The following is a 26,293-nucleotide window of genomic DNA, read 5'->3' on the forward strand; positions in this document are numbered from 1 at the left end:
ACTCTATTGTTTGATCAAGACTACTAGCAACAGAAACTGATTACCAATATAAGACCAATACCTCACTCCTCTTAAAGTCGCAAATAAAATGGAAAGCAATATATATTTTTGCATAATTAGACAAATGCTCATGTACAGGTTTTTTTTATACTGTATTCTTAAATGCTATTAAAATAATGGGTGACAGGCTATTTTAGTCCTGTTCTTTTTTTCTGGATATACCTTAAATGATTAGAGTGAATTAAATTTTTATTGCTCTTGTATCTGTCCTAAGCATAGTATTTTTTTTCCTGTTTCTAATGTCTTGGAATTCTTAGGTATTATAAAAGCAATGTAAGAAACAGTTACAGGAATAGATACCTAAGTAATTTTAGAACTGTTCTACATAGGTTTACACTTATATCAATTCAATCAGCATTATAAAGCATCCACTGTATATCAGCACTCAGATACAGACATGGGCATAAATTATTTCATGAATAATTAAAATGAAAGCATCTAATATTATATGAAAGAGGTACACTTTACCTGGATTAGATGAGGCAATGCTTTTAGTGTAAGGCAAAACCAAATTCCCAGCTTGCATGGAAGCAAATCATGCCACTGTGGTTTCATCAGTAATCTAAAGGGAATACACAAAAAAACAAAGAAGCAAAATACAGAAAGAAAGTTGGGAGACAAATATTTTGATAAGGATCATGAATTCTGTTATGAATGTCTATTTCAACAAAAGTATGAAGATATTTTTCAGTGAGATATTTATGACATTTATCACTACATTTGATATATTCTATCATGAAATACATTAGTTGCAACAAATGCAATATGTATAGCAACTAAGAGAATCTAAGATAAAATTTTGGGGAAGGAGACTCCTAAACAAGTTACAAAGATAAAGAAACAAAAGCCTTCTTTCTAACTTGGACTTTTCATCAGTTCTGCAAAATGAATTCTTAAACCTTATGATTACTTCAGCTATAAAAGACTAAACATCATCAGAGTGTTCCCAAGTGCTGACAAGCAGATATGAAGACTGTAGCATAAACAAACCAATACATAAAAATTAATGTCATTTGCAGTTCACTGAAGCATTACTCACTGATGTCATCAGAACAGAAGACAAGCAGAATAGTCTCTGATCTCCATCTCACATTGATCCAATTCCTGCCCTGCTGTGTGAACTATTTAAACCCTTTATTTCTTTTTATGAATCGATATTAGAAATGGTATCTTTTTGAGTGTACTGCATATCACTGCCTTTCTACATATTGTCATTTCTGAGCTAAACACTAAAGTGATAGATTTGTTTACAAATACTTTATTTCTAAAGTTCAGTATAAAAATTTCAAACAACAAGAATTTGGGGTTTTGATTACTTAAATATATATTAACATTTTACAAGGGAAAAAAACCCTGTACAACTTTTGCCTAAGATTAGAACTTGTCTCATAAACTATATGGCACAGCACTAATCTTTTATAAACCTACTACAGATATAAATGTTATATATTTGAAATGAATATATATGAAGTTCAATTATATTAAAGACATTTTAAAATAGTTTCAAATTACAAAATATTATTATATGCTCCCACCTTTCATTTTTTTCTGAAGCACCAAGTTTTGATGCATCCACACTCTTGCTGCCTGTCTTTTTTTTCTTTTCTCTTTTTTTTCTACTAAGCAGTTCATCCTTAATGTGGAAAGAATTATGGTTACAGGTTATCATTAACATGTACTCTTCAAATGTTATCAAGAGTCTTCTGTGAAGGGTAAACATTATAGAACATTTATGCAAATGTATGTAGGGTCCAACATGATTAAGTAAAATCATCAATCTTTAACAATAACTGTTGCCATGGCATCCAGTCCTTAAACACACATGAAGTTCAGCACTGTCAGTCATGTGTATCTCCATAGCAATCAAAGTTTTCTAAGAGAAAGCATTCAACTTACTTTTTCTCATTCATCCAACTTTAATAATGTCACTTCAAAAAGACTGAGTAAACAGATGCTAATTTATGAATACTGATAAATATGTTTGATTATCCTTAGCACATAAATAAAAATCCAGAGCTGAATAAACTATGTAGTGGAATGTTAAATTAAGGAAAGTATAATTTTTTAACCAACTGATCTCTGAAATTATAAAATTATACTCATTTCAAGTCTTACATTTAGTTAAAACCTTTTAAAGTAAACATTCTTTATATAAAAGGCTATGACACAAAAATTTCTAAAATCATTTTTACATAAAAAATATTTTTGTTTGGAAGGTGACAATTAAGAAAACCTGGTTCTACCTTCTAATTTTCAGCTAGATATTTGGGCCTTTACAAAATTTTATGACAAACTCAAATGTCACATTTTTTAAAAAGAAGAATTTTTTTCTTATATCATGGGTTCTACTTGACTTAGAAACACATCAAACACTAAATATTAAGTACAGAACTTTTAGGATAAGGAGTATATTTAGAAAAATTGAAATTTTTATCAGTTGTAAAAGAAAATGTCTGAAATTCCATATAAAATTAAGGAGGCTAGGTCATTTGATTTATTACCAATACTTACCAGTTGTTTTTCCAGGTAGATTGACCAAACCACAGCATAATGACCCACTGTGAGAATAATGAACAAAAGTAATGCCAGCTCAGCATTGCTCATTTTTCTCACCCGCCTGTAGTAGAATACAGGCTGTCGCCAATCTGGAAGTCCATTGATCAGAATATCATCATACCTAGAGTAGCAAATATAACAGTCTTTCATGGGGAGTTCAAAAATAAAAACCAAAAAATTAATTCATATTTATATTTATAAAGAAGAAAGAAAAGAATTTCTCCAATATATATAGCATTTATATAGATTATTAGCATTACAATGGCCTATAAATTCAAAACACTGTATATAGTACAGTCACAGACAATCTTCAAAAAGATACACAGTAATACACTGTGGATACCAGACCTTGTGTTTAACAGCAACCCAATGATGTGACTTCTGGAATGACATCTAAACTAAAGGAGCCACATAGTCTACCTCTTTATCACAGTCTGCAGTAAAGACTTCCACCATAAAAGTAGCAACAAAAGGAAAGATCTCAATGGAAGAAAAATCAAGAGAAGAGCTCTGTTACCATGAATTATATATTAATTGAACCAAATTCAGGATATATTTTCTAGTCAGTGCTATTATTTTCAACCCTGTACTATAGTTCAAGATTGAAATATTTATACATATTATTTTATCAAAGTTTCTTTATGATTAAAAGCCTATCAGCACCTTTTAATTTTATATTGCTCAAATAAAAGTTTCCAAATTAGAAAGAAATGGGAAACAATCAGTGTTTATGTCAGATTTCTCAATAAAACTGTTTATTTGTAAACATTTAAGTGGCAATTTCCTCATTTTTGGCTTTGCTGGAGGGAAAGAACATAACACACAAAAAACTTTCCTAGTAATGCATTTTAAATCAGCTTTCTTTAGAATAAAATTTCAACTGAGTTGAAATTTATCTGTCAGACCATGATTAAGACAAATATTTTTAAGGTTAAAAATCAGGAGTAACATTTATGATTGTAAAACTCAAAATGGTCACACACAAACACTGTATGTTCAAAACACACAACCTGTTAATCTTAATTGAACACAACTCATTAAATATTCTAATCACACTATTTCTTGAATTAAATCTTCACTGAAAGGCCTAATTTGGTGCAACACATTGACCAAAATATTTTAATTAAAAATATTCTGAGTTAGTCGCAGGCCTAATTACAGGAATAGAAATAGGGCCTATATTGTCAGGCAGGTCAGTAGAACTCAGTAGTAGGTTTTTCTCAAGTAAATTGACCGATCTAGGAATAATAGCGCAGCTGCTAAACTGCCAGTCTTGACATGTAAATCAATTTAAATGCAACAACTGCAGTAGCTACTTTGATAGTTATTAAATTGATACCTTGGAGATATGCTTAAAAAAATAAGCAGAGGATTTATTATAGGCGACTTCTTTTTCAGTAGAAAAATATTGGTTACAAATTCAAAATATATTTTATTAGCAAATCTGGAAAGCCTGACATTTAGATCAACTTAGATTATTAATAATAATGCCAGATCAGAATAACCAGTGTTCAAACCAAAGACATTAATTAGTACTAAACTCTTAAAAGGCAAATTGTATAGTGCATAGAAGTGTACAAATTAAAATATGGCTGTATAGTAGCTGGACCAGACAAAATTTGATGTTAAATATTCTCCTTTTTAAATATGCATAGCAATTCTTGAACATGATAATATCAAGATATAATATAATTTAATAAAAAAACTATCATTCCTATCCTCAAAAGTTTACTTAAATTTATCTTTGTATAAACTGACTCAGTTTAAATTAGAAATGGATTGACAAAAAGGTTTAAGATTACAACATTTGAAAGGCCAATGAATGTTAAATCCTGAATTTATTCTAAATCTATATTCTACTTCAGATTTGTTCAGGGAAAAAGAGGTAAATATAAAAATCACTATTTTCAGCTAATCTGTCCCATGAAATAACTTCATGTAAAAAGTAGTTACTAATAAAGAACATCTAAGGAAGTGGTAACAATTCCCCTAAGAGCATTACGAAGTATTAAATTTGTTTTAGATCTAAACTGTATTAGAAGAAAACATAACTAAACTCATAGTTATAAATCTCTTACCACATATTTTATCACCATTATTGTTGAAATGGTATCTATTAATAGCTATTCTTTTCTACCGCACATACAACTTGTAGTTAGCGTACAGCCAAATTCAAGACAGCAAAAACTCATGCAATGAACACATTAAACAGAACCAGATATTTACTAAGCTATGTCTGCCACTCTAAACAACAGTCTCCAAGGATTAAGCTTAGAATCAATGCTCTATTGATTTTACTATCAATGAACATTATGGCTCACACGACTGGCCATTTTAAGGGAAGATAGCTTCTATTATAGTTCACTTTTTTAGAATATATGCTGTTAAAAGATAAATCACTGCTTTCCTGAAACACTGAAAAATAAAGATATTTCTTAAAATGTACAGAGACTGTATTCATAGCTATTTAAAAAAATGTGTTGACAACACATAAAATTTTAAATATCACTATGGTTTGCTTTTTCTATATTTAACATGTAACACTGTTAAAATGTTCTGTAATTCAGCTCATATAAACTGCTCTGAATAATCTGTTAAAACCAGATTAAGAATGTGCACATGTATGAATATGTTATAAGAAAATACAAAAGTAAATCTGTGTCATAAAAATGCTAATGCAAAAAATGATATGGAATTATAAAGGCCATTATCTTAGAAATTAAAACACTGAATAATCAATTCTACATTCAACATATGACTTAACACATGTTTACTTTGATTTTCTTAAAAAGTACATTATAAACAAAATAATGGTTAAATAATCATTAGTGAGTTTCATTCTACAATCTCAATTTATCAAATATATTTAGCTTAAACATTAGAAAGCAAATCTAAAAATGTCTAAATTATCAACAGAAAAACATTTATGTAAATATAAAATATTCTCACAGTTTGAAATATAAAACAGCAACTATGAAACTAAAATAGAAAACATATCTATTATGAAAACAAAATTCTATCATTTGCCTAAATTGTGAATTTGCCATCATACAAAGTTTGAAATTTTAGTTTAAAACATAACAACATTCATTCAAGTGACATTTTGAATCTGAGAGTAAAAATCATGAAGAGGAAACACATCTAAATTAATTGATCTTACTCTCCTTTATAAAATTATTATTATTACTTGTGGTAATAGCACTTTATATATTGCATCTAACAGGTATCTTGTATCTTCTAACTAGAGAAGGTACTAAGATTTCTTATTCTCAGGTTAATGTTTATTTTTCTTCAAACATACCTATAATCAAATTTGGAATAATGAGTAATGGATTTGTAAATGTTTAGCATATTAAGGCTGAGATAACTATACTTTTTACCAGATCTGGAAATAAAACATGATTTTATCTTGTAAACCAAAAAAACACATTCAACTTTTACAAATATTGTATCATAAAATAGATCAACAATCCCCCAAAATTTAAAGTTGCACAACTGGGTCAGCAAAATAATACTGATTGAAAATTTATAATAATTTTTTTAAAGTAACATACTAATATTACTAAAGCACAATCTAGTGTATATATGTAATGACTGGTATCCACTCAGTACTTTTTTCAGCTAATACTCAGGACACTTGTACAGAAATTTATGTTATATAGCTGAGCTGCTATTCCCCAAAATAAACAAGTTACCTGGGAGTTTAGAAACTAGGCTTCCTTACACTAACAAGACAAACTTGTTATTTTCATACTATATGTTTGAGGACAAAAAAAAGGGCTTAAAAGTTTATTCACAATCTTATTCCTAGGAATCTATTAAAGAGAAATTAAAAAAAAAAATCTGTTCAAAGACTTGTATGTGAATATTCGTAGCATCCTTGCTCATCACAGCACCAAAGTAGAAACAACTTAAATGTCTATCACTTGGTGATACCAACAAAAGATATGGAATATTACTCAGCAATAAAAAAGAATTAACTACTGGAATATGCTACAATGTGGATATACCTCAAAAAGAGTATAACAGAAAGAAGCCAGATGCAAAAGAGTATATATTACATGATTTCATTAATAGGAAAGACCCAGAAAAGACAAATTTATAAACACAGTAAGGAGATGAGTGATTGTTTGGGTCTGGGATCAGAGTGAGGACTGCCTGCAAAAAGGCTTGAGGGAATATAGGGAGGTGATGGAAATATTCTAAAATTGGATTGTGGTGTTTGCACAACTCTGTAAATTTACTAAAAATTATTGACTTATGTACTTAAAATAGTTGACTTCTATGGTATGCAAATTATACCTAAATATGCAGTTTAAAAACAAAAATTTGTTTTTTCCTTAAAAAGAAAAATACAAGGTTATCTAGTTTATTTTATCAACTTCATTGCTATTCTCTTTCCTATCAAAATTAAAGAATGCACTTGATTTCAGTGAAAATACAATTACTTGTAAGGGAAATAAATAGGGAAACATGACAATTTTCCAAATTGCAAATTCCTGGGAGGGTACACATTTAAAAGTTACCTATTTAATAAATATTTATAAGTAACTGTGATACCATAGAGCATTTTTTAATACCAGTATAAGACAATCTTTTTTTAGAAGATACAAATGACTACTGGGCTTTTCTTCCTAAAGGAATTAGAAACATCAAGTAACTGTCTGGAGAGGAGAATTTCTCCTATATGTTTAAATACACATAGGTCACCTGGCCTCAGGCGCAAGCTTTAGAGAAGTGATTCCCGGCTTGATTAGTTAAGACTTTTGCCTCAAGGAAAACCAGTTACCAAAGAGTTACTTGTGCCTCAAGGGGTATAAATACTACAGCTGTTTGTATAACTGTCAGAACCATTATTTTCTACTAACACTGTAAGAAAAAAATTACAAAGGGGAATGAATCCTAAAAAGAAAATGTTAGATGTGTCTATGTTAATAAAGAAACATTTTATACAGAAGTGATTTTTTCTGTAAAGATATAAATGATTTTTCAGGAACTGAAAGAAATTGTTACAAAGTTTACTGACTTTTAAGATAACAACAAACAAATAGACAAAACCTGATGCCAAAGACGTAGGGAGACTAAATAAAGCTATCTTTACAGACACATTCTTGATGTGTGAAATTAAACTAGGGGCTCAGGGAGAGAAACCAACTAGAAAATATGCACAGAATGACCAACACTTCTTTCAACACACTTCTAGGACTCTTTCAACACTATGGATTATCTCAAACCAGAGGAATGTCTGCTATGGTATCTGGACCAATGCCAGCCCTTGTTATAAAGCAAAGAACACTTATAGAGAATATCTTGAGTCCTTGCTTTGCAATCTGACATACTGAGGTATTCAAATTAAAGAGTTAAGATGAGAAGCAAGAGTAATAGCTAACATTTTAGGATATAGAATAATTCCAGATAATACATTTGAAGAAAAAAAATTTTTTTTTTTAAAGAAAGACTAGTCTAGACTAGCCTAGAATAGAAAATATCAGTTTGTATCACACACTATAAAGTGTTTTGCGAAATTTTTGCTTCAGGTGTTGTGTATGTGTATATGTGTTCTGAGGCATGATGCCAAATATATTTTTTTTTCCCTCCAAAGATACTTCTTACTATGGGTTTGACAGAAACTTTGGAGGCCAGCGCAATAGTGTCTACACACTCCACACATTATGAAGGAGCAGAGGAAAGGGGTCTTTCCGCAATCTTCTCTTATGTCACTGGCACTACAAACTGCTGTATAAATATATCACTACTCTTCTGAAAGGGGCACAGAGAAGCCTGGAAGAGAGGGGGCTGCCTCCACTCTGAAGTTTAACTCTAAATGCAGAATCACCAGAGGAGAGTAAGGGAAGGGAAGAAGGCAAAAGAAATAGGAAGAAGCAACAAATATTTTTCTTCCACAACCATTTTCTATAGACTTATATGAATATAAGTCTGTTCTCTCATTCACAAATATCAGAGCTATTTTGAGAGTGAGGAAATATCAAGAAATTGTGATAACATAAGCATCACTAACAGTTTAATTCCAAAACATTTAAGGAATAGGAAAAAAAAAGACCTCCAAGCACAGATAGGAGCTATTACTGATATATCAAAAATGATTGGACATTTGTTTGAAGTCAAGTTGTATCTGTATTTTCCAGAGCATAGACACTCATGTTAAAAAATCATATCTAATGGAGCTATGACTTGCTAACATTATGACTAATGATCCTGAAGTGTATAAGTATTGAATCAACCTAGTGAATATTTTCAATAGAAATTAACTCTGCTTTAAACACCGGAAGAATCAAAAATAAAATACTAACTTATAATAAATGTTTAGTGAGACAATTCTTTCCTTTAGAAACAGACATCAAACTGTAACATCTTAATTCAAAACCAGAAATGAACACTCACCTCTGCCTTCGTTCATCATCCTTTAAAACTTCATATATGGCCACCAACTAAAATAAAAGCATTACTTTAAAATAAAAATACTCTCAGCTATAAGAAATCACTTAGGAAGGTGAACACACAATAGTGCACAAGCAGAAAACCCTATGTGCTCATATATACAACGAATAGATACAATTTTAACTATATGTTAACATTTTATGTTTTTAGTAGAACCTTAAGAGGTTATAAAATGCTTGATGCCAAAATAAATCATGAAAGATGTAAACATAATAATTACATTAAAATGTGCTTTTTTAAAAGCAAAAGCTGTAATTTAGATAAGAAAATTATGACAATTATGACCCTCCAAAAAATGTAGATTCTAATATAAAAAATGATTATTTTGAAAAAATGGAATGAACATGACATAATATTTCAAAAGTACAAGCTCACTTTCAAACAAATATTCTACATATAAGTTACTGTTTCTACTAGAAAACATTTATTTATAAATTTGTTACAAAGTATATATAATAACAGCACACTTCACTTACTTGTCTAAATTGAGTTTCTGCATTTTCATCTTTATTCTTGTCTGGATGCAAAGTCAGTGAAAGCTTACGATATGCTTTTCTAATGTCTGCAGATGAAGCATCCTGGAGGTGGTAGGGGGAGGGGAAAAACACAAAGCAAACGTTGTCAGAAAAAGAAATTCCCAGAACCTTGTTAAGATCTGAGAAGACAGCCAACCAAGTGCAGGACCCCAGGCAATGTAATTTGAGCAATCAGTCTAACAACCAGGCTATGCAACTAGCCTGACCCACATGACTGAACAATTATTCAATCTAATTTGGCTCTCCTCTTAACTTTTCATTACCATACAGTCATTTAAAGAAGACAGTATTTGGCAAAACTTTTCAAACACTTGCCTTGCTAAAATTAACCAATAAATCTTTTTCAGTAATTAAGAGATCAAAAAGAAACAAATTAAAAATTAATACATCCATGTGCCTTCAAAGAAGGTCTTTATTTATTTGAGAATCGTGAAGCCAGTTTCTGAATCCCAGGCTTACCATATGTGGTTTCTTCATTGTTATTTATATTGAATTTACCACTGAGCCACAATCTATGGAATCTCAATTTCCCATGTCAAAAGTATGCTTATTTGAAGGCAGTTACATTTGCATTTATCCAAAATAACTATAATTAGAAATAGTCGTGTATATTGTACTTAACATTTTCTTAGTACTTCCAAGGGTGTTTTCAGTGGTGTCCGGTTTCCACAGTCTAGTTTGCAGAATTAAATTTGCCCACTATTTATATATATTATTAATATAGTTTAAATATCTTTAAAAAGTTACAATAGTTCAGTAAGAGTACGTTGGATTAAGTGGAGCTTAAAATTACATTCTATGTAATCCTGTGTGTACAGATAAATCCAGAAAACATGGTTTTACACAGCCAGCATAAGATATATGACAATAACAAAGAACACGATGTCAAATTGGGTTTAAAACTTTATCTCCAGTAAGTTAAAAAATTATTCCAATAAGTAGCATATTCAGAGTGGTACAAAATAAAACTGTTTATTAAATTTTGTTTTATAACCAAAAATTTGTCCAATTAACTCTGAGAACTACTTAATTGGTAAAGTTCAAATGACTAAAACACCCAAACCAAACCAAAGCAGAACAAAAATCTGTGTACTTGGGACTAAATAGTTGTTAAAGAAATAGAGCTGAAGAGAAGCAAAGTGAGACTATTATTTGTCTCTCAAGCTTTCCTTTATGAACCATTATTTTCATTATCAATTTTCTGGGGCTTACTGCTCCAGGGTGTCATTCTAGTTAAAAATGTCAACTTAGGAGTGAATATTTTTGTAACTTACAGAGGACTGAGAAGATATAAAGTTAGCAGAGTAAATTTTTCAGGTAATATGGTTAAAATTTCATTCTAATTTGCTAGATAGAATTGATGGGTTCCCTATACTTAATAGGTAACAGGCAGTAGAAAAGGATGATTATTTACTGAAAATCTGTGATGGAGATTTTGTTGAGTGAAGAGGTCAAGTGTCAAATGAATAACTGTTCTCAATTGGGATTTTAAGTTTGGATTTTACTAAATTAGGACTATATCATAGAAAAATTCCTAAAGTAGATTTTTTACAAAATAAAGCTTATATGTTTTCTTGTGGTACAAGATTAATGCATGCGTGTTATGCAATACCTATGACTTACTTAAAAATAAAAATAATAGTGATCTAAGGCATTTCCCTTCCAGTCTTGCCATGCTGATTCTAATTCTCCATTTTTCTGCCACAATATGTGCCCTAAATATAAATGTAGCCAGATGGCTCTCTTATTTCAAACCCTTCAGTAACTCCCAAGTGCCTTCATCATCTGTCTTTTCCAATCTTTTTAGTTTTATCTCCCACTATCTTGGCCCATCCTTCTGGTCCCCCAGATCATTACACATTAGGATGCTGTTCCCCAACCTCATGTTTTTGTTTTGCACCCAGCTGTAGATACAGACAATTCTCTCCTGACTAAAGAATGAGCATCTTAGGCTACACATAAATATTACCTTTTTCCTCTTGAGAATATGCCCAATACGGTTATTTCACCAATTAGATCCACTCTAAGTACACAGAACTAAAAACCTTGAGAATTACCCTATCTAAAAGACATACTCTAGATAAGCTTCACCTCAAACTAGCTTATATATGTATTTAATTTTAGTAAAGTACTCAAAGAACCATATTTTAGCCTCATAACAAAGCTGTGAGGTAAGTATAGTTATTAGGCCCATTTTGCTGATACAGCAAGTAGGGCAAAGAGAGGTTAAATAACTTGCTCAAGTTCATCCTGTTGGTAAATAGATGAACATAGAATTCAAACCCCAAAAATCTTGCATCAGAATCAGGGATCCCTGTTAGCTTTTAAGATTCAGTTAGTAGATTTGGATTGAGTCACTTCACAAGAGGCAACAGCTTTGGGAGGCAGTGAGAACAATTGTATTTATGTTAATCTGATAAACCATATGGAAAACTACAATGTGAATGTTCAAGTCAAATTTTAAATGTTAAAGACCTTGTTATATATTAACTTTTATAACATTTTTTATTCATGAGATACAGAGAAGAGAGGCAAAGACATAGGCAGAGGGAGAGCAGGCTCCTCACAGGGAGCCTGATGTGAGACTTGATCCCCGGATTGGGATCATGTCCTGAGTTGAAGGCAGACGCTCAATCGCTGAGCCACCCATGTGTCCCCTTTTCTAACATTTTATATCATATTTCTACAAGAGACCTGAATGTTACAACATTTACCTCCCATACTCACTAGATGAGCCTTTTATTTCTCTGACATGCAGAGAAAAGTTTTTGATAGGGCTGTGGGTGAATTGCCTATCTTTAACACTGTTGACATCAGATCTACAGGGTTCAACTGCCAGAATTCTTCTCTTTCTAAATGTTCTTTCTAAAAGTTCCTTGGCAACTTGGGACATAAATTATCTTAATATTTGAACGACCTCTGTAAAGAAGATACATACGGTCATTCTAAACAAGCAAAAAAAAAAAAAAAAACCCACCAAAAAATAAACAAAAAAGCACCCCAAACCCAATTATGAAAGTAACATGTTTGTCAAAATTAAAACAACGCGGGCAGCCCAAATGGCTCAGTGGTTTAGCGCTGCCTTCAGCCCAGGGCATGATCCTGGAGACCCAGGATCAAGTCCCATGTCGGGCTCCTGCTTTTCCCTCTGCCTGTGTCTCTGCCTCTCTCTCTCTCTCTGTGTGTGTCTCTCATGAATAAATAAATAAAACCTTAAAAAAAATTAAAACAATGCAATGAGGTGTCAGCAAAAATAGCAGAGTAAGGAGAGGCTCCAAGGACCTGTCCCTGCAGAGAAACAGCAAATAATCTAGCAAAAACAGAAAGAATCAACCCAATCCAAACTATGTAAATTTCTCAAACCACGCAATTAGTTAATCAAGAGAAAGGCAGCTGATTCTCAGTTAGGGTCTTAAAGATACCAATCTGAGTTCTTGGTGTGGGTTCCTAGCGCTGAAGGAAAAGCAAAGTTCTTAAAGAACTGTGGCTGTTGTTTGGTCTGTCTGTTGGTCCCCTAATGGATTGTGTAAAGGGTTTACCTCTATTTTACCAAACTCAGTACCTTCTCAAGGCAGAGAGGCAACTAATTATCCTAGGATATTTGTTAAAAATATTTAAAGGGAAATTTATTAGCCAGTGCCAAATGGGGCAAGGGATAGCAGTTGGGCCATACAACAGAAACATCAAAAAGCTTGGGAGGAAAAACTAGTGAGACGCTTTGAGGAATATGAACTTTGAAAAGCTCCCACATATTCCTTGGAAGCCAGAAGACCACATGCATGCTCAAGGTGGAGTACATACTCAGAAAGACCTGTAAAGGCCCTAAATTCTCACTTCTGACTGATCTTTAGCCTGAATATAGCAGAAAGTGAAGGCTATGAGAGAGCTGTAAACCTAGCTGAGTGCTGTAGGCATGCCGCAACATATACACAGAACCCATTGGCAAAGACTAAGGTTTTCTTCCCCTGGTTCCAAGCCTTTAAGGAAATCTGTTCAATCATTAGCTGACCACTATGCATATCAAACAGAAATGTCAGTGGATACACACAACAAAGAATATACACTTTACAAAATTGGTTCAAAAAAGTCACCAGACAAAACCATAAGCAGCAAAAAACAAAAACAAATCAAAAAAATCCCTGGTGGGGTGGGAGAACTTGATTAGTCTAGTATTCATTAAAAATTGTGAAGCATGCTAAGAAACAAGAAAGTATGGGGAAAAAATAAATTAATAGAAATTGTCCTTGAGGAAGCCTAGACATTGAACTTACTAAAGACTTTAAGTCAACTATTTTAAATATGCTCAAGAGCATATACAAAGAACTAATGTATGAGAGTAATGTCTTACCACGCTGAAATATAAACAAAGAGACAGAAATTTTAAAACCAAAGGAAATTCTGGACTTGAAAAATATGGTAACTAAAAATAAAAATTCACTAGAGGGACTCAAAAACTGAGAAGAAAGAATCTGTGAATTTGAACACAGGTCAAGTTGAGATTATCCAATATGAGGAACAGAAAGAATAAACAAACAAACAACAACAACAAAAAAAACAGAGCTTAAGAGCCCTGTGCGAAACCACAGAGTTCCAACCTACACGAAATGAGAGTCCTAGGGCAAGAAGGGAAAAAATGACCGGAAAAATTTGTTTTTGAAAAAAAAAATGCCTGATAATAGCCAAAATTTGATGCAATACATAAATATGTGCATCCAAGAATCTCAACAACCCTAAGTAGGATCAACTCAAAGAGAGGCACACCTTGAAACATAATCAAATTGTTCAAACACAAAGAACAAGAAAGAGAATCCTGAAAGCAGCAAGAGAAGAAACCATGGAGGCCAGAAGGAAGAGGAATGACATAATTATATATAGTACTAAATACTAAGAAAAACTTTTATTCAAGAATTGTAAAAAAAAAAAAACAAAAAGAATTGTATATCTAACAAAACTATCCCTCAAAAATGAAAGAGAAATAAAAATATTCTAGTTAAACAAAACCTAGAATTCATTACTAGTAGATTTGCTCTAGAAGAAATGCTACAGAGTGAAAGAAAAAAAAATACTAGACAGTAACTCAAATCTATAAGAAATAAACACTGATAATATACAGATAAATACAAAAATCAACATTTGTGTATTTTTGGTTAATAATTCAACTTTTTTCTATACCATGTAAAGGACAACTATTTAAACAATAATTATAAACCTATGTTAAATAAAACAATAATATAAATCTATGTCTATGGGTATACATGTATAAAGATGTAATCTGTGACAATAACTACATAAGGAATTGTTCTTATTCCTTATTTATATTTATTTATTTTATTTATATTTGTAAAGACAAATTTTTAAATATGATTTAAACTAAATAGGTATTAATTCAAACTAGATTGCTATAAATTAATGTGTTAATTGTAATCCCCATGGCAAACAGAAAGAAAATAAAGATCTATAGCAAAAGAAACAAAAAGTGGATCAAATGGTACATTAGGAAAAAAATAACACAAAAAAAGGCAGTAAAGGGATCCCTGGGTGGCTCAGCGGTTTAGCCCCTGCCTTGGGCCCAGGGCGTGATCCTGGAGTCTCGGGATCAAGTCCCACGTCGGGCGTCCTGCATGGAGCCTGCTTCTCCTTCTGCCTGTGTCTCTGCCTCTCTCTCTCTCCCTGTGTCTCTCATGAATGAATAAATAAAATCTTAAAAAAAAAAAAAAGGCAGTAAAGGATGAATGAGGTAAAGAGAAGATACAAAACATATAAAAAACAAACAACAAGGTGGCAAAAGTAAGTCTTTTCTTATCAGTAATTACTTAAAATATAAATGGATTAGGGTGCCTAGGTGGCTCAGTCAGTTAAGTGGCTGACTCTTGATTTCAGCTCAGGTCATGATCTCAGGGTCATGAGATCAAGCCCTGTGTCAGGCTCCATGCTCAGCACAGAGTCTGCTTATCCTTCCCCCTCCCCTTCTGTCCCTCACCCCTGCTTTGCTCTCTCTCTAAAATAAATTAATATTTTAAAAAATAGATTAAATTCTCCAAGTAAAAGGCAGAAACTAGAAAAATAGGTTATAAACAAATATGCTCCAACTATATGGTCTCTACAAGTGACTGATTTTAGAACCAAAGTGATTAAAAGTGTGTAGGTGGTCTTTTTTTTTTTTTTTTTTTGTAGGTGGTCATTTAATCAATGCAAACAGTAATCAAAAGAGAGCTGGGATGGCTATATTAATACTATGCAAAATGGACTCTAAGACAAAAATTGTTACAAGAGACAAAAAAGAACATTACATAATGACAAAAGGTACATGCATCAAAAGGATAGGACACCAGATCAACATCTAAAAATCAATTATATTTCCATACACTAGCAATAAGAAAATCTGAGAATGAAATTAAGACAAATCTTTTACAATAGCATCAAAAAGAATAAAATACTGATGGGGGCAGCTGGGTGGCTCAGTGGTTGAATGCCTGCCTTTGGCTCAGATCATGATCCTGGGGTCCTGGGATCAAGTCCCAAATCAGGCTCCCTGCAGGAAGCCTACCTCTGCCTATGTTTCTGTCTCTCTGTGTCTCTCATGAATAAATAAATAAAATCTTAAAAAAAGAATACTTATGAATAAATTTAACAAAAAAGTATAACATTTGTACATTTGTACACTGAATTATAAAACATTGCTGAAAGAAATGGAGAGACATCCGTTTCATGATGGGAAGACTTAATATTGTTAAGATGCTAATATTTCTCAAGTTGATCTACAGATTCAATACAATCCCTATGAAAATCCTACCTGGCATTTTGCAGATATGTATATACATAACTTAAAACTCATAGGGAAATGCCAGAGACCCAGAACAGCTACACCTTGAAAATAAACAACAAAATGGGAGAATTTTCAAGTCTTGATTTCAAAACTGTCTATAAAGCTATATTTCATTAAGACAGCGCGGTCACAGGACGGCTGGGTGGCTCAGTGGTTGATAGTCTGCCTTTGGCTCAGGGCGTGATCCTGGAGTCCCGGGATCAAGTCCCACATCAGGCTCCCTTCATGGAGCCTGCTTCTCCCTCTGCCTATGTCTCTGCCTCTCTGTGTGTGTGTGTCTCTCATGAATAAATAAATAAAATCTTAAAAAAAAAAAAAAAGACAGTGTGGTCATGGCATAAAGATAGACATAAAGCTCAATAAAATAATTCAGAGTCCAGAAATAAACTTACTCATCTATGGTCAGCTGATTTTCAACAAGGATGCCAAGATCATTCAATAGGGAGAGAATAGTCTTTTCAACAAATGATGGTGGGACAACTGGATATACACATGCAATATGCACCTAATAACAGAGCTCCAAAACACATAAAGTGAAGACTTAACAGAATTAAAGGGAGAAATAGATCACTTGTACAGTAATATTACAATAGGTGTACAGTGATAATAGAAACTTCAACACTCTAGTTTCAATAATGCTTAGAGAAATTAGGCAGAACATTACCAAGAAACAGAAGACTTGAATTACAGTTTATACTGTTAAACCAACTGGACCTACCTAACAGATATCCATAGAATATGCCTCTCAATACTAGAAAAATACACATAGAACATTCTCCAGAATAGGCCAGATTTTAGGACACAGTGTAAGTTGAAACAAATTTGAAAACTGTGCTCTTGAAATAAAACTTAAAAGCTCTGGAGAATTTTTTTCCAATGACTTTTCCAATGACACTGCTTAGATTAAGACTGAAATAAGAAAAGGTCATTAAATTACAGGATCATATCATTTCCTTTTGGATTTATGCATTCTGGGAAGTTTTAATTCATTAATGTAAATAATTATAACCATTTTTTTTAACTTAACATGACTAAGGATTAAGCAAGAACTAAATCGAATCATGATATTCAATTCTGTATAAAGAAAGAAATCACTATAAAAATTAAAAAGTACTTATCTAAGTGAAATAGAGAACAGAACAACAGAGACTCCATAAAACCAAAAGTTGGTTCTCTGAAAATGTCAACAAAATTGATAAACCTCTACTAGGGTAGGAGTGAGAGAGGGGATTCAAGTTGCTAAAATCAGGAATAGAAGTGGGGACATCATTCCCAATTTTACAGAAATAAAAACAACTCTAAAAAAAATACTATGCGGGGCAGCCAGGGTGGCTCAGCAGTTTAGCGCCATCTTCAGCCCAGGGCCTGATCCTGGAGACCCAGGATCAAGTCCCACTTCAGGCTCCCTGCATGGAGCCTGATTTTCCCTCTGCCTGTGTCTCTGCGCCTGCCTCTCTCTCTCTCTCTCTCTCTCTCTCTCTCTTTCTCTGTCTTTCATGAATAATAAAATAAAATAAAAATACTATGCGTAATTGTTTGCCAAGAAAATAGAAAACTAGAAATAGACAAATTCCTAGAAACACACAAATTGACTAAAGAATATAAAAACAAGATACTTATAATACCAAAGCAATTGATCCATTAAAATAAAAACCTAAATGAAAAAAACTCAACATCGAACAAAGAAAAGCCCTAAACCTCAAACCCAGATGACTTCACTAGTGAATTATAGTAAACGTTCAAAGAAACCACTAGTTCTCTACAAACTTTTCCAAAAAATAGAGGAAGACGCTTCCTAACTCATCCTATGGGACCCTAATAACCAAAAGCCAGACAAATGCCACAAAAAAGAAAACTATAGACCAATATCCCATATGAATATTGATATAAAACTCCTCAACAAAGCTGTAGTAATCCAAATTCAGCAGCACATAAAAAGGATTATATACCATGATGCAACGTGGATCAGTATAAAAATATTATATATCATATCAATAAAATTAAGGACAAAAATTACATACTCATTTCAATTGATGGAAAAAGCATATAGTAAAATACAACACTGTTTGATAACAAACACTAAGAAAGGGAAGTTTCTCAAGTTGATAAAGGGCATCTATGAAAAACCTACAGCTGATCTCAGACTTAAGGGTAGGAGTCTGAAAGTTTTCCCCCAAGATTAGTAATAAGAGGGACATCTGCTCTCACCTTTTTTGGAAGATCTAGCCCGAGCAACTAGTCAAGATAAAGAAATAAAAGACACCTAAATTGGAATGGAAGAATTAATACCATCTCCATTAACAGATGACATGATTCTGTACATTGAAAATCCTAAAGCACAGGGCACCAGGCTGGCTCAGTTGGAAGAGGATGTGACTCTCGATCTCAGGGTTGTGAGTTTAAGCCCCACATTGGGTATAGAGATTATTTTAAAATAAAATCTTAAAAAAAAATACTAAAGCAGAAAGAACAAGTGTCAGAGCTAATAAATTTAACAAGTTGTAGGACACCAGATCAACATCTAAAAATCAATTATATTTCCATACACTAGCAATAAGAAAATCTGAGAATGAAATTAAGACAAATCTTTTACAATAGCATCAAAAAGAATAAAATACTGATGGGGGCAGCTGGGTGGCTCAGTGGTTGAATGCCTGCCTTTGGCTCAGATCATGATCCTGGGGTCCTGGGATCAAGTCCCAAATCAGGCTCCCTGCAGGAAGCCTACCTCTGCCTATGTTTCTGTCTCTCTGTGTCTCTCATGAATAAATAAATAAAATCTTAAAAAAAGAATACTTATGAATAAATTTAACAAAAAAGTATAACATTTGTACATTTGTACACTGAATTATAAAACATTGCTGAAAGAAATGGAGAGACATCCGTTTCATGATGGGAAGACTTAATATTGTTAAGATGCTAATATTTCTCAAGTTGATCTACAGATTCAATACAATCCCTATGAAAATCCTACCTGGCATTTTGCAGATATGTATATACATAACTTAAAACTCATAGGGAAATGCCAGAGACCCAGAACAGCTACACCTTGAAAATAAACAACAAAATGGGAGAATTTTCAAGTCTTGATTTCAAAACTGTCTATAAAGCTATATTTCATTAAGACAGCGCGGTCACAGGACGGCTGGGTGGCTCAGTGGTTGATAGTCTGCCTTTGGCTCAGGGCGTGATCCTGGAGTCCCGGGATCAAGTCCCACATCAGGCTCCCTTCATGGAGCCTGCTTCTCCCTCTGCCTATGTCTCTGCCTCTCTGTGTGTGTGTGTCTCTCATGAATAAATAAATAAAATCTTAAAAAAAAAAAAAAGACAGTGTGGTCATGGCATAAAGATAGACATAAAGCTCAATAAAATAATTCAGAGTCCAGAAATAAACTTACTCATCTATGGTCAGCTGATTTTCAACAAGGATGCCAAGATCATTCAATAGGGAGAGAATAGTCTTTTCAACAAATGATGGTGGGACAACTGGATATACACATGCAAAAGACTGAACTTGAACTCTTACCTCACACTATAAACACAGATAACTGGAAATGAATTAAAGTCCTAAACATAAGAGTCAAAATGATAAGACCCTTAGAAGAAAACATAGAGGTAAATTGAATAGGAAACAAAAGATAGAGAATTACACTTCATCAAAATTTAAAACTTTGCAGCCACTGAGCAAATGTTTGGTGGTTCCTTAAAAAAATAAAGATAGAATTACCATATGACCAATTATTACACTCCTAGATATTTATTGAAAAGAATGAGAAGGGGTGTTTAATCAAAAACTTGTACCCAAATGTCCATAACGGTATTATTCACAATAGCCAAAAAGTGAAAACAACTCAAATGTCCACCAACTCTGCCTGGATAGACAAAATGTGGTAAAGGTCTATACATACAATGAATATGATTCAGACATAAAAAAAGAATAAGGTATTGATATATGCTACAACACAAATAAACCTTGAGAACACTATACTAAGCAAAAAGAGCTAGACACAAAAGCCATATATTATACGATTCCATTTTAACTGTACATTTGTACTTAATGGACAAATCCATTGAAAGAGAATACAAATCAATAGTTCCCACAGACTGAGAAGGAGGAGGAATGAGAGAGTGACTGCTTCATGTACACAGAGTTTCTGTTGGGGTGATGAAAATATTCTGGAAAATGATGACTGCACAACATTGTGAATATCCTGGAAATCACTGAACTGTATACTTTAAAATGGTGAATCTTATGTTTCATGAATTTTATCTTTTCAAAAGTTGAAAGAATACAGAAATATCTTTATTGCATGCTATGTATTGGCTATTCTAGCCACTTATTAACTGCCTTGATTCCTACAACCCTTTGTGATAACTATTATCTCTATTTGAATGAGGACACTGGGGCTCAAACTGAGGCTGAGTAATCTGCCCAATGTTACACAGGTAGTAAGTGGCAAAAATTTTCTGCCAGAAATTTGGTCTCACTTCCTATGTTATCTCTTCTAGAATTAAAGACTATTTTCTGCATATTCCATGGCTACTCCATGTTTATCTTCTAATGTAAGATATGCTATAAACTTCAAAATGGAGCCAGTTAACTCTGGGAATCTGAAAAGCAGGTTTACTTATAATCAGATACAGCTCAACCCAGAGATGTGTAAAATGTATAGCTTGCTCCCCTGTGATCTACTCTAGAGACAGGCATATTAATGTAAAAGAATAAGTACTCATTTAATTTACTATATATAGACCTGGTAAGGCTGTTAGATTGCGACCACAGAGAAATTTTACTTATATTCTAGATCATATTAGAGTTAGCCCCTTTCAACTTATTAAAATGTTTATGATGATGATGAGTTTGAACAAAACTAAGTTATTCACAAGCTATTTGATTTTGGACAAATTACCTGCTCTCTCTAAATACAAATTTTCATCTGTACACTTTATCTTAGCCAAAAGGCCCAGAAGCAATCAAATTTTCATCTGTAAAATGGGGATGATAATGCTACAACACCTAGCTGTGACATTTAAATTAGATGCAAATGAATGATGTGCTAATTATACCACATGGTAGTAGTGCTCGATAAATGAAAATTACTATTACGACATATAGGCTAGAAAGTCACTATTTCAACACTTGGGAATTCTGACTTGAAGTTTATTTGGTTCCTTCCTTCCTTCCTTTTTTTCCTTTCTTTCAGGTGTATTTGTGCTTTAAACCACACAGACTAGAGAGCTGAGGAAAGTAAAATGGATTTGGAGATTTTTTATTTATCGATTTGACATTTACTGGGTACCTACTATGTGTAAGTATTGAGGAGATAGGTAAACAAAAAGGACAACCTCTATCCTCATAAATGTTTTACAAAGAGCACTGAAGTCTTTTCCTTAGGTAACCTAAGAGAGATTTATTTTATTTTATTAAAGATTTTATTTATTTATTCATGACAGAGACACAGAGAGAGAGGCAGGGACACAGGCAGAAGGAGAAGCAGGCTCCACGCAGGGAGCCTGATGAGGAACTCGATCCTGGGACTCCGGGATCATGCCCTGAGCAAAAGGCAGACAGTCAACCACTGAGGCATCCCTCTTATTTTATTTTCTGTCAAAGATAGACAAACTTTTTATATAAAGGTCAGATACTAAATATTTGAGGCTTTGCAGGCCACAGAGTCTCGACTGCAATTATTTAACTATGTCACTTTAGTGAGAAAGCAATCACAGACAATACATAAACAAATGGGTATGGTGGTGTTTCAATAAAATTTCATTTTCAAAAACAGGTAGTGGCTGGCTTCTGGACTGTAATTTGTTAACCTCTAAATTATACCAATGGATTGCCAATAATTTAAAGCTCATTTTATTTATGCTCATCCTGCAAATGTGAGACCTACATTTTTTTAGGTCTTCCAAGTGGTGGAAAAACACATGACTAGTTTAATCAAAGCAAAAATCAGAAGACCTTATCCAAGTAAAGTCTTCTTAATAAAGCTTTCTGTTGTCTTGGAAAAACTCAAGGATATTAAATTCAAGAGAAGAACATATTTGGTATCAGATTCAGCAAGGAAGAAAGAATAGAATTACTCAAACTGTATAGCTAGGCACAAAACTGAGGAATTTTAAACTCTGGTTGACATCTAGGTATCTTAATTTGTGTAGCGTTACTACGTAAGACCAACTGCCTCAAAGTTAATAATTCCATATAATCCTTCTGACTTGGAATTTTCACATTTGGTATTACTGCTTAAAAGCTCAAACTAAATAAACTCTTAATAATAACTTTGTCCTCTTTGTTCTGGCTTTTGCACTTAAACTTATCAGTCAAAAGAGTCCATTCTCCCCATCTAGTTCCCCCCAAAAGCCATCAAACAAAACAAACAAAAACCATATGCCTAGACACAAATGCATGTACCACTAGAAGAACTAAATAGACATTGAAAAGAAGTGTCTCTGGTCAATGGACTGGGAGGATAAGGCAGGTAACTTAAATTCATACACAGTAAGAAATGTATTCATCACGGGACACCTGGGTGGCTCAGTGTTTGAGCATCTCCTTTGGCTCAGATCGTGATCCCGGGGTCCTGGGATGGAGTCCTGAGTCAGGCTCCCCTCCAGGGAGCCTGCTTCTCCCTCTGCCTATGTCTCTGATGTTCTGTGCCTCTCATGAATAAATAAATAAAATCTTAAAAAAAAAATCAAAAGAAATGTATTCATCATATTGCAGGACCATGGGATTTTATAACAGGTATGTAAAATTCAAAATAACTTGAAAAAGGAAAATGTTTTAAAAATAATGATTTCCATGGCAAAAATACATAAATAACAGAATAAAGTAGTTTTCTTCATGATAAAGTCTGGGCTTCTACGGCTAATCTTCTACAAAAGAAGCAAGGGAAAGTTTTGGGTTCTTCTGTTATAAATCACTGTAAAGTCATTGCCTTTAGAGAAATCTACTGAAATTTATATAAGATGATAGATTTAATAGACTTTTCTTAGCACTGAACCATATATAGGAACCAATGAAAGGTTTGCCTGTATAGAAATCCTCATTAATAATGCTCATACAGAATATTTACCTTATTATTTTTTGAGAGTCAAGGTCAGTAAAAATGATCTGTTGACAAATCAGATAATTTCTAGTATAGAGAAAGGAATTCGGCCCCTCATTTTTAAATTGTATCTAAATAAATTTGGTTAATGACATGTTTATTTAAGTTGGAGAGATCTCTGCTCTCCCCATAAAATTAAAAAAGTAAGCATTCTCCAGAACGCAGATTAAAAAAAAAAAAAAAAAAGATTGTACCTTCAAGAAACAGCTACTTTTGATATCTAATTACTAGGGGACTGACTTGGCAGAAACACCAGATCAACTCTTCACAAAACAGAATCATCATTTCTAGTAACCGGATTAGTTATCTTAGACTACATTTTACAACTAATTCCTCTTGAAAAGAAGGTCTTTTTAACATGTCAATGGCAGGTGAAAAAACTGTGAAGGACAGTTCCATATTAAAGAGATTTGAGGCACAGAACAACCAATTGTAAAGTATAGACTTTGTTTGGTGTCTGGTTCAAACAAAACCAAGGTGAAAAGGCATTTTGAAACAACTGGAAATATCTAAATAAGAACTAGGTTCTAGGGGCTATTCCAGAATTATTAACTTTATTGAGTAGATAATTACATCATAATTATTTTTAAAAATGCCTTTGTCTAAAAGATGAGTAACAGATCATAATAGCTGATACTCATTTTTAAGTATTTCAGGAAAAAAAGGATAATGTGGCAAATATTGGTAACTGTTAAATCCTAGTGAAGGTATATGGGAGATTAAATTATTCTACTTTTGTGTACATTTTTAAATATTAATAACCCCCCAAAAATCACAATGGTAAGCAATAAATCGTGTAATATATAGTTAAATCTATTATAATTGGTTGTTACATGTATTTAGTAAGTGTTCTTGAAATAGAAGAGGTATGTCATGAGACAACCTAATAACAGCCAAGAATAAAAAAAAAGGAAGAGTAAAGAGAAAAAGGATAAGTAGTAAAGCAAAAGCTATTTGATGATCCATTAGAGAAATATAGATATTATCATTTTTAAAGATGAGAAGGTAGCCACTGAAAATTTCCAAATTACAGAAAAAGAAATTTTGCCAAGCCAATAGCAAGTAAAAGACAACAAAAACATATCATAAATACTATAGACACAATAGGAATAAAATCAAACACATTAATTTCTCAGTAAATATAAACATATATTGAATCCGCTTATCAAAATACAAATGATCACTAAATTGGATTAAAAACAAAACCCAAAAGACTGAAAACAAGGAGATGAACAAATACAAAAGTAAACAAAAGTAAAGCACAAGGGTTGACATTATTACCAGATAAATGGGAATTTAAGGTCAAAATTAACCACAAAGAGTTGTCATAGGTAATGATAAAAGGTATGTAATCCATTGAAAAGTTAAAATAGTCATAAACTTTAATGCTCAAATGACCCAAAACTCATATATACATAACAGCAAAAACTCCTAAATATAAGAACTTCATAAACATAATTATGGTCAAAAACTTTGATATATCTTTTACAGAATTTGACATAAGTAAATGAAAAATAAGCAGTTACAAGGAATTTTAATTAAAAACCTTTATGATACTTATACTTTACATAGATAGAAATGTACAAACAAATATATAAACAGCACAACATACCAAAGTCTAAGTTCAGAGATCATTCAAAACAGTCAATAATGAATTTGGTCAAAAGAAAAGTCTTAATTCTAAAAAGTAGTGATTTTAGAGCTCACATTTTAAAATAATAAATAACTATCAGTGTTAAAAGTAGCAAAAAAAACTCTTTGCTTACAGACTTTTTAAAAAAGGATTTATGAAAGCAGAATTAAAAGTTGAAATTACATACAAATTGCTTAGAAATTAATAAAAGGAAAATAATGACATCAAAACCTCTGAGGAAAAAAACCCAAAAACCTCTAAGGGCTAAAGCTCTACTTACAGGAAAACAAATGCAACTATAAATGTTATTATTGTTATTTTTAAAATGCTATTATTAACAGGACAAACTGAAAATAAACGAGTTAAGTGCCCAGCCTAACAAAGTAGAAAAAAAAATAACAAAATACTCAAAAGAAAATAGGAATAATTATAAAAGCTGAAAGCAGTGAAACAAAAAAGGAAAAAAGCTAGTTCTTTGGAAAGGTGGACAAAATGTACCAGAGAGTGCCTCAGTAGTCACTTAAAACCTCAGTTTCTCTATCTCAAAAATGGTCACGTATCAACTTTAACCTTCCTTTCAACAGTAGGGCTGAATGATCTCATCTGAAAGCTCAGCCCAGACAAGTTCTAGATACGATACAGGGAACATTTAAAATCTATTGTTTACCTAATGCAGTTTTGCATTTATTCCCTTTCAGAGACAGGTTGGCATTTAGCCACATGTGGCGCTATCAGCTAACTGCTTGGCAATGCATTTCTAGAGGTAGAAATTCCCATATTACAAAAAACTAAGAAGTGAGCTGGGTTTGGCCAGCAGATGCACTCTGATACAGAATGCAGAAATGAGGTACAGGCCACTTTTGCTGGCAAACAAGGTCAAAGGTTTTTCTCTGATAGTGTTAGTAAAGGTCCTAGCATTTAACCACTACCTTTGAGAATGCTGGGCACTTCCTTGTAGGAGGTGGGCGTAGTTCTGGAGCTGGCAGAAGTGGCAGTGGCTAAGTGGTCATGGAAGGTTCCTGACCGTGATTCCTAATTGGAGCAGTTATAGTGTGATTTAAGTAAGAGATACAGGAAATAGGCAAGGAGTTTATCTTGGGTAACTTGTGTG

The 26,293-nt window shown here is 32.8% G+C and overlaps 1 protein-coding gene across 1 annotated transcript in view; it reads right to left on the reverse strand.

Annotated features, from left to right (window-relative positions):
- Positions 1 to 26,293, reverse strand: part of DNAJC1 (DnaJ heat shock protein family (Hsp40) member C1) — a 201,526-nt gene that overhangs the window by 120,907 nt on the left and 54,326 nt on the right. Inside the window, exons 2-6 of the mRNA XM_026013602.2 lie at positions 9,552 to 9,653; positions 9,019 to 9,065; positions 2,572 to 2,737; positions 1,596 to 1,693; positions 529 to 622 (exon numbers count right to left, since the gene is read on the reverse strand). Of these exons, the coding sequence (XP_025869387.1) occupies positions 529 to 622; positions 1,596 to 1,693; positions 2,572 to 2,737; positions 9,019 to 9,065; positions 9,552 to 9,653 (507 nt within the window). The remainder of the gene's footprint in view (positions 1 to 528; positions 623 to 1,595; positions 1,694 to 2,571; positions 2,738 to 9,018; positions 9,066 to 9,551; positions 9,654 to 26,293) is intronic.

Source organism: Vulpes vulpes, chromosome 2 (assembly GCF_048418805.1).
Source record: "Vulpes vulpes isolate BD-2025 chromosome 2, VulVul3, whole genome shotgun sequence".
In the NCBI taxonomy this organism is placed as follows: Eukaryota; Metazoa; Chordata; class Mammalia; order Carnivora; family Canidae; genus Vulpes; species Vulpes vulpes.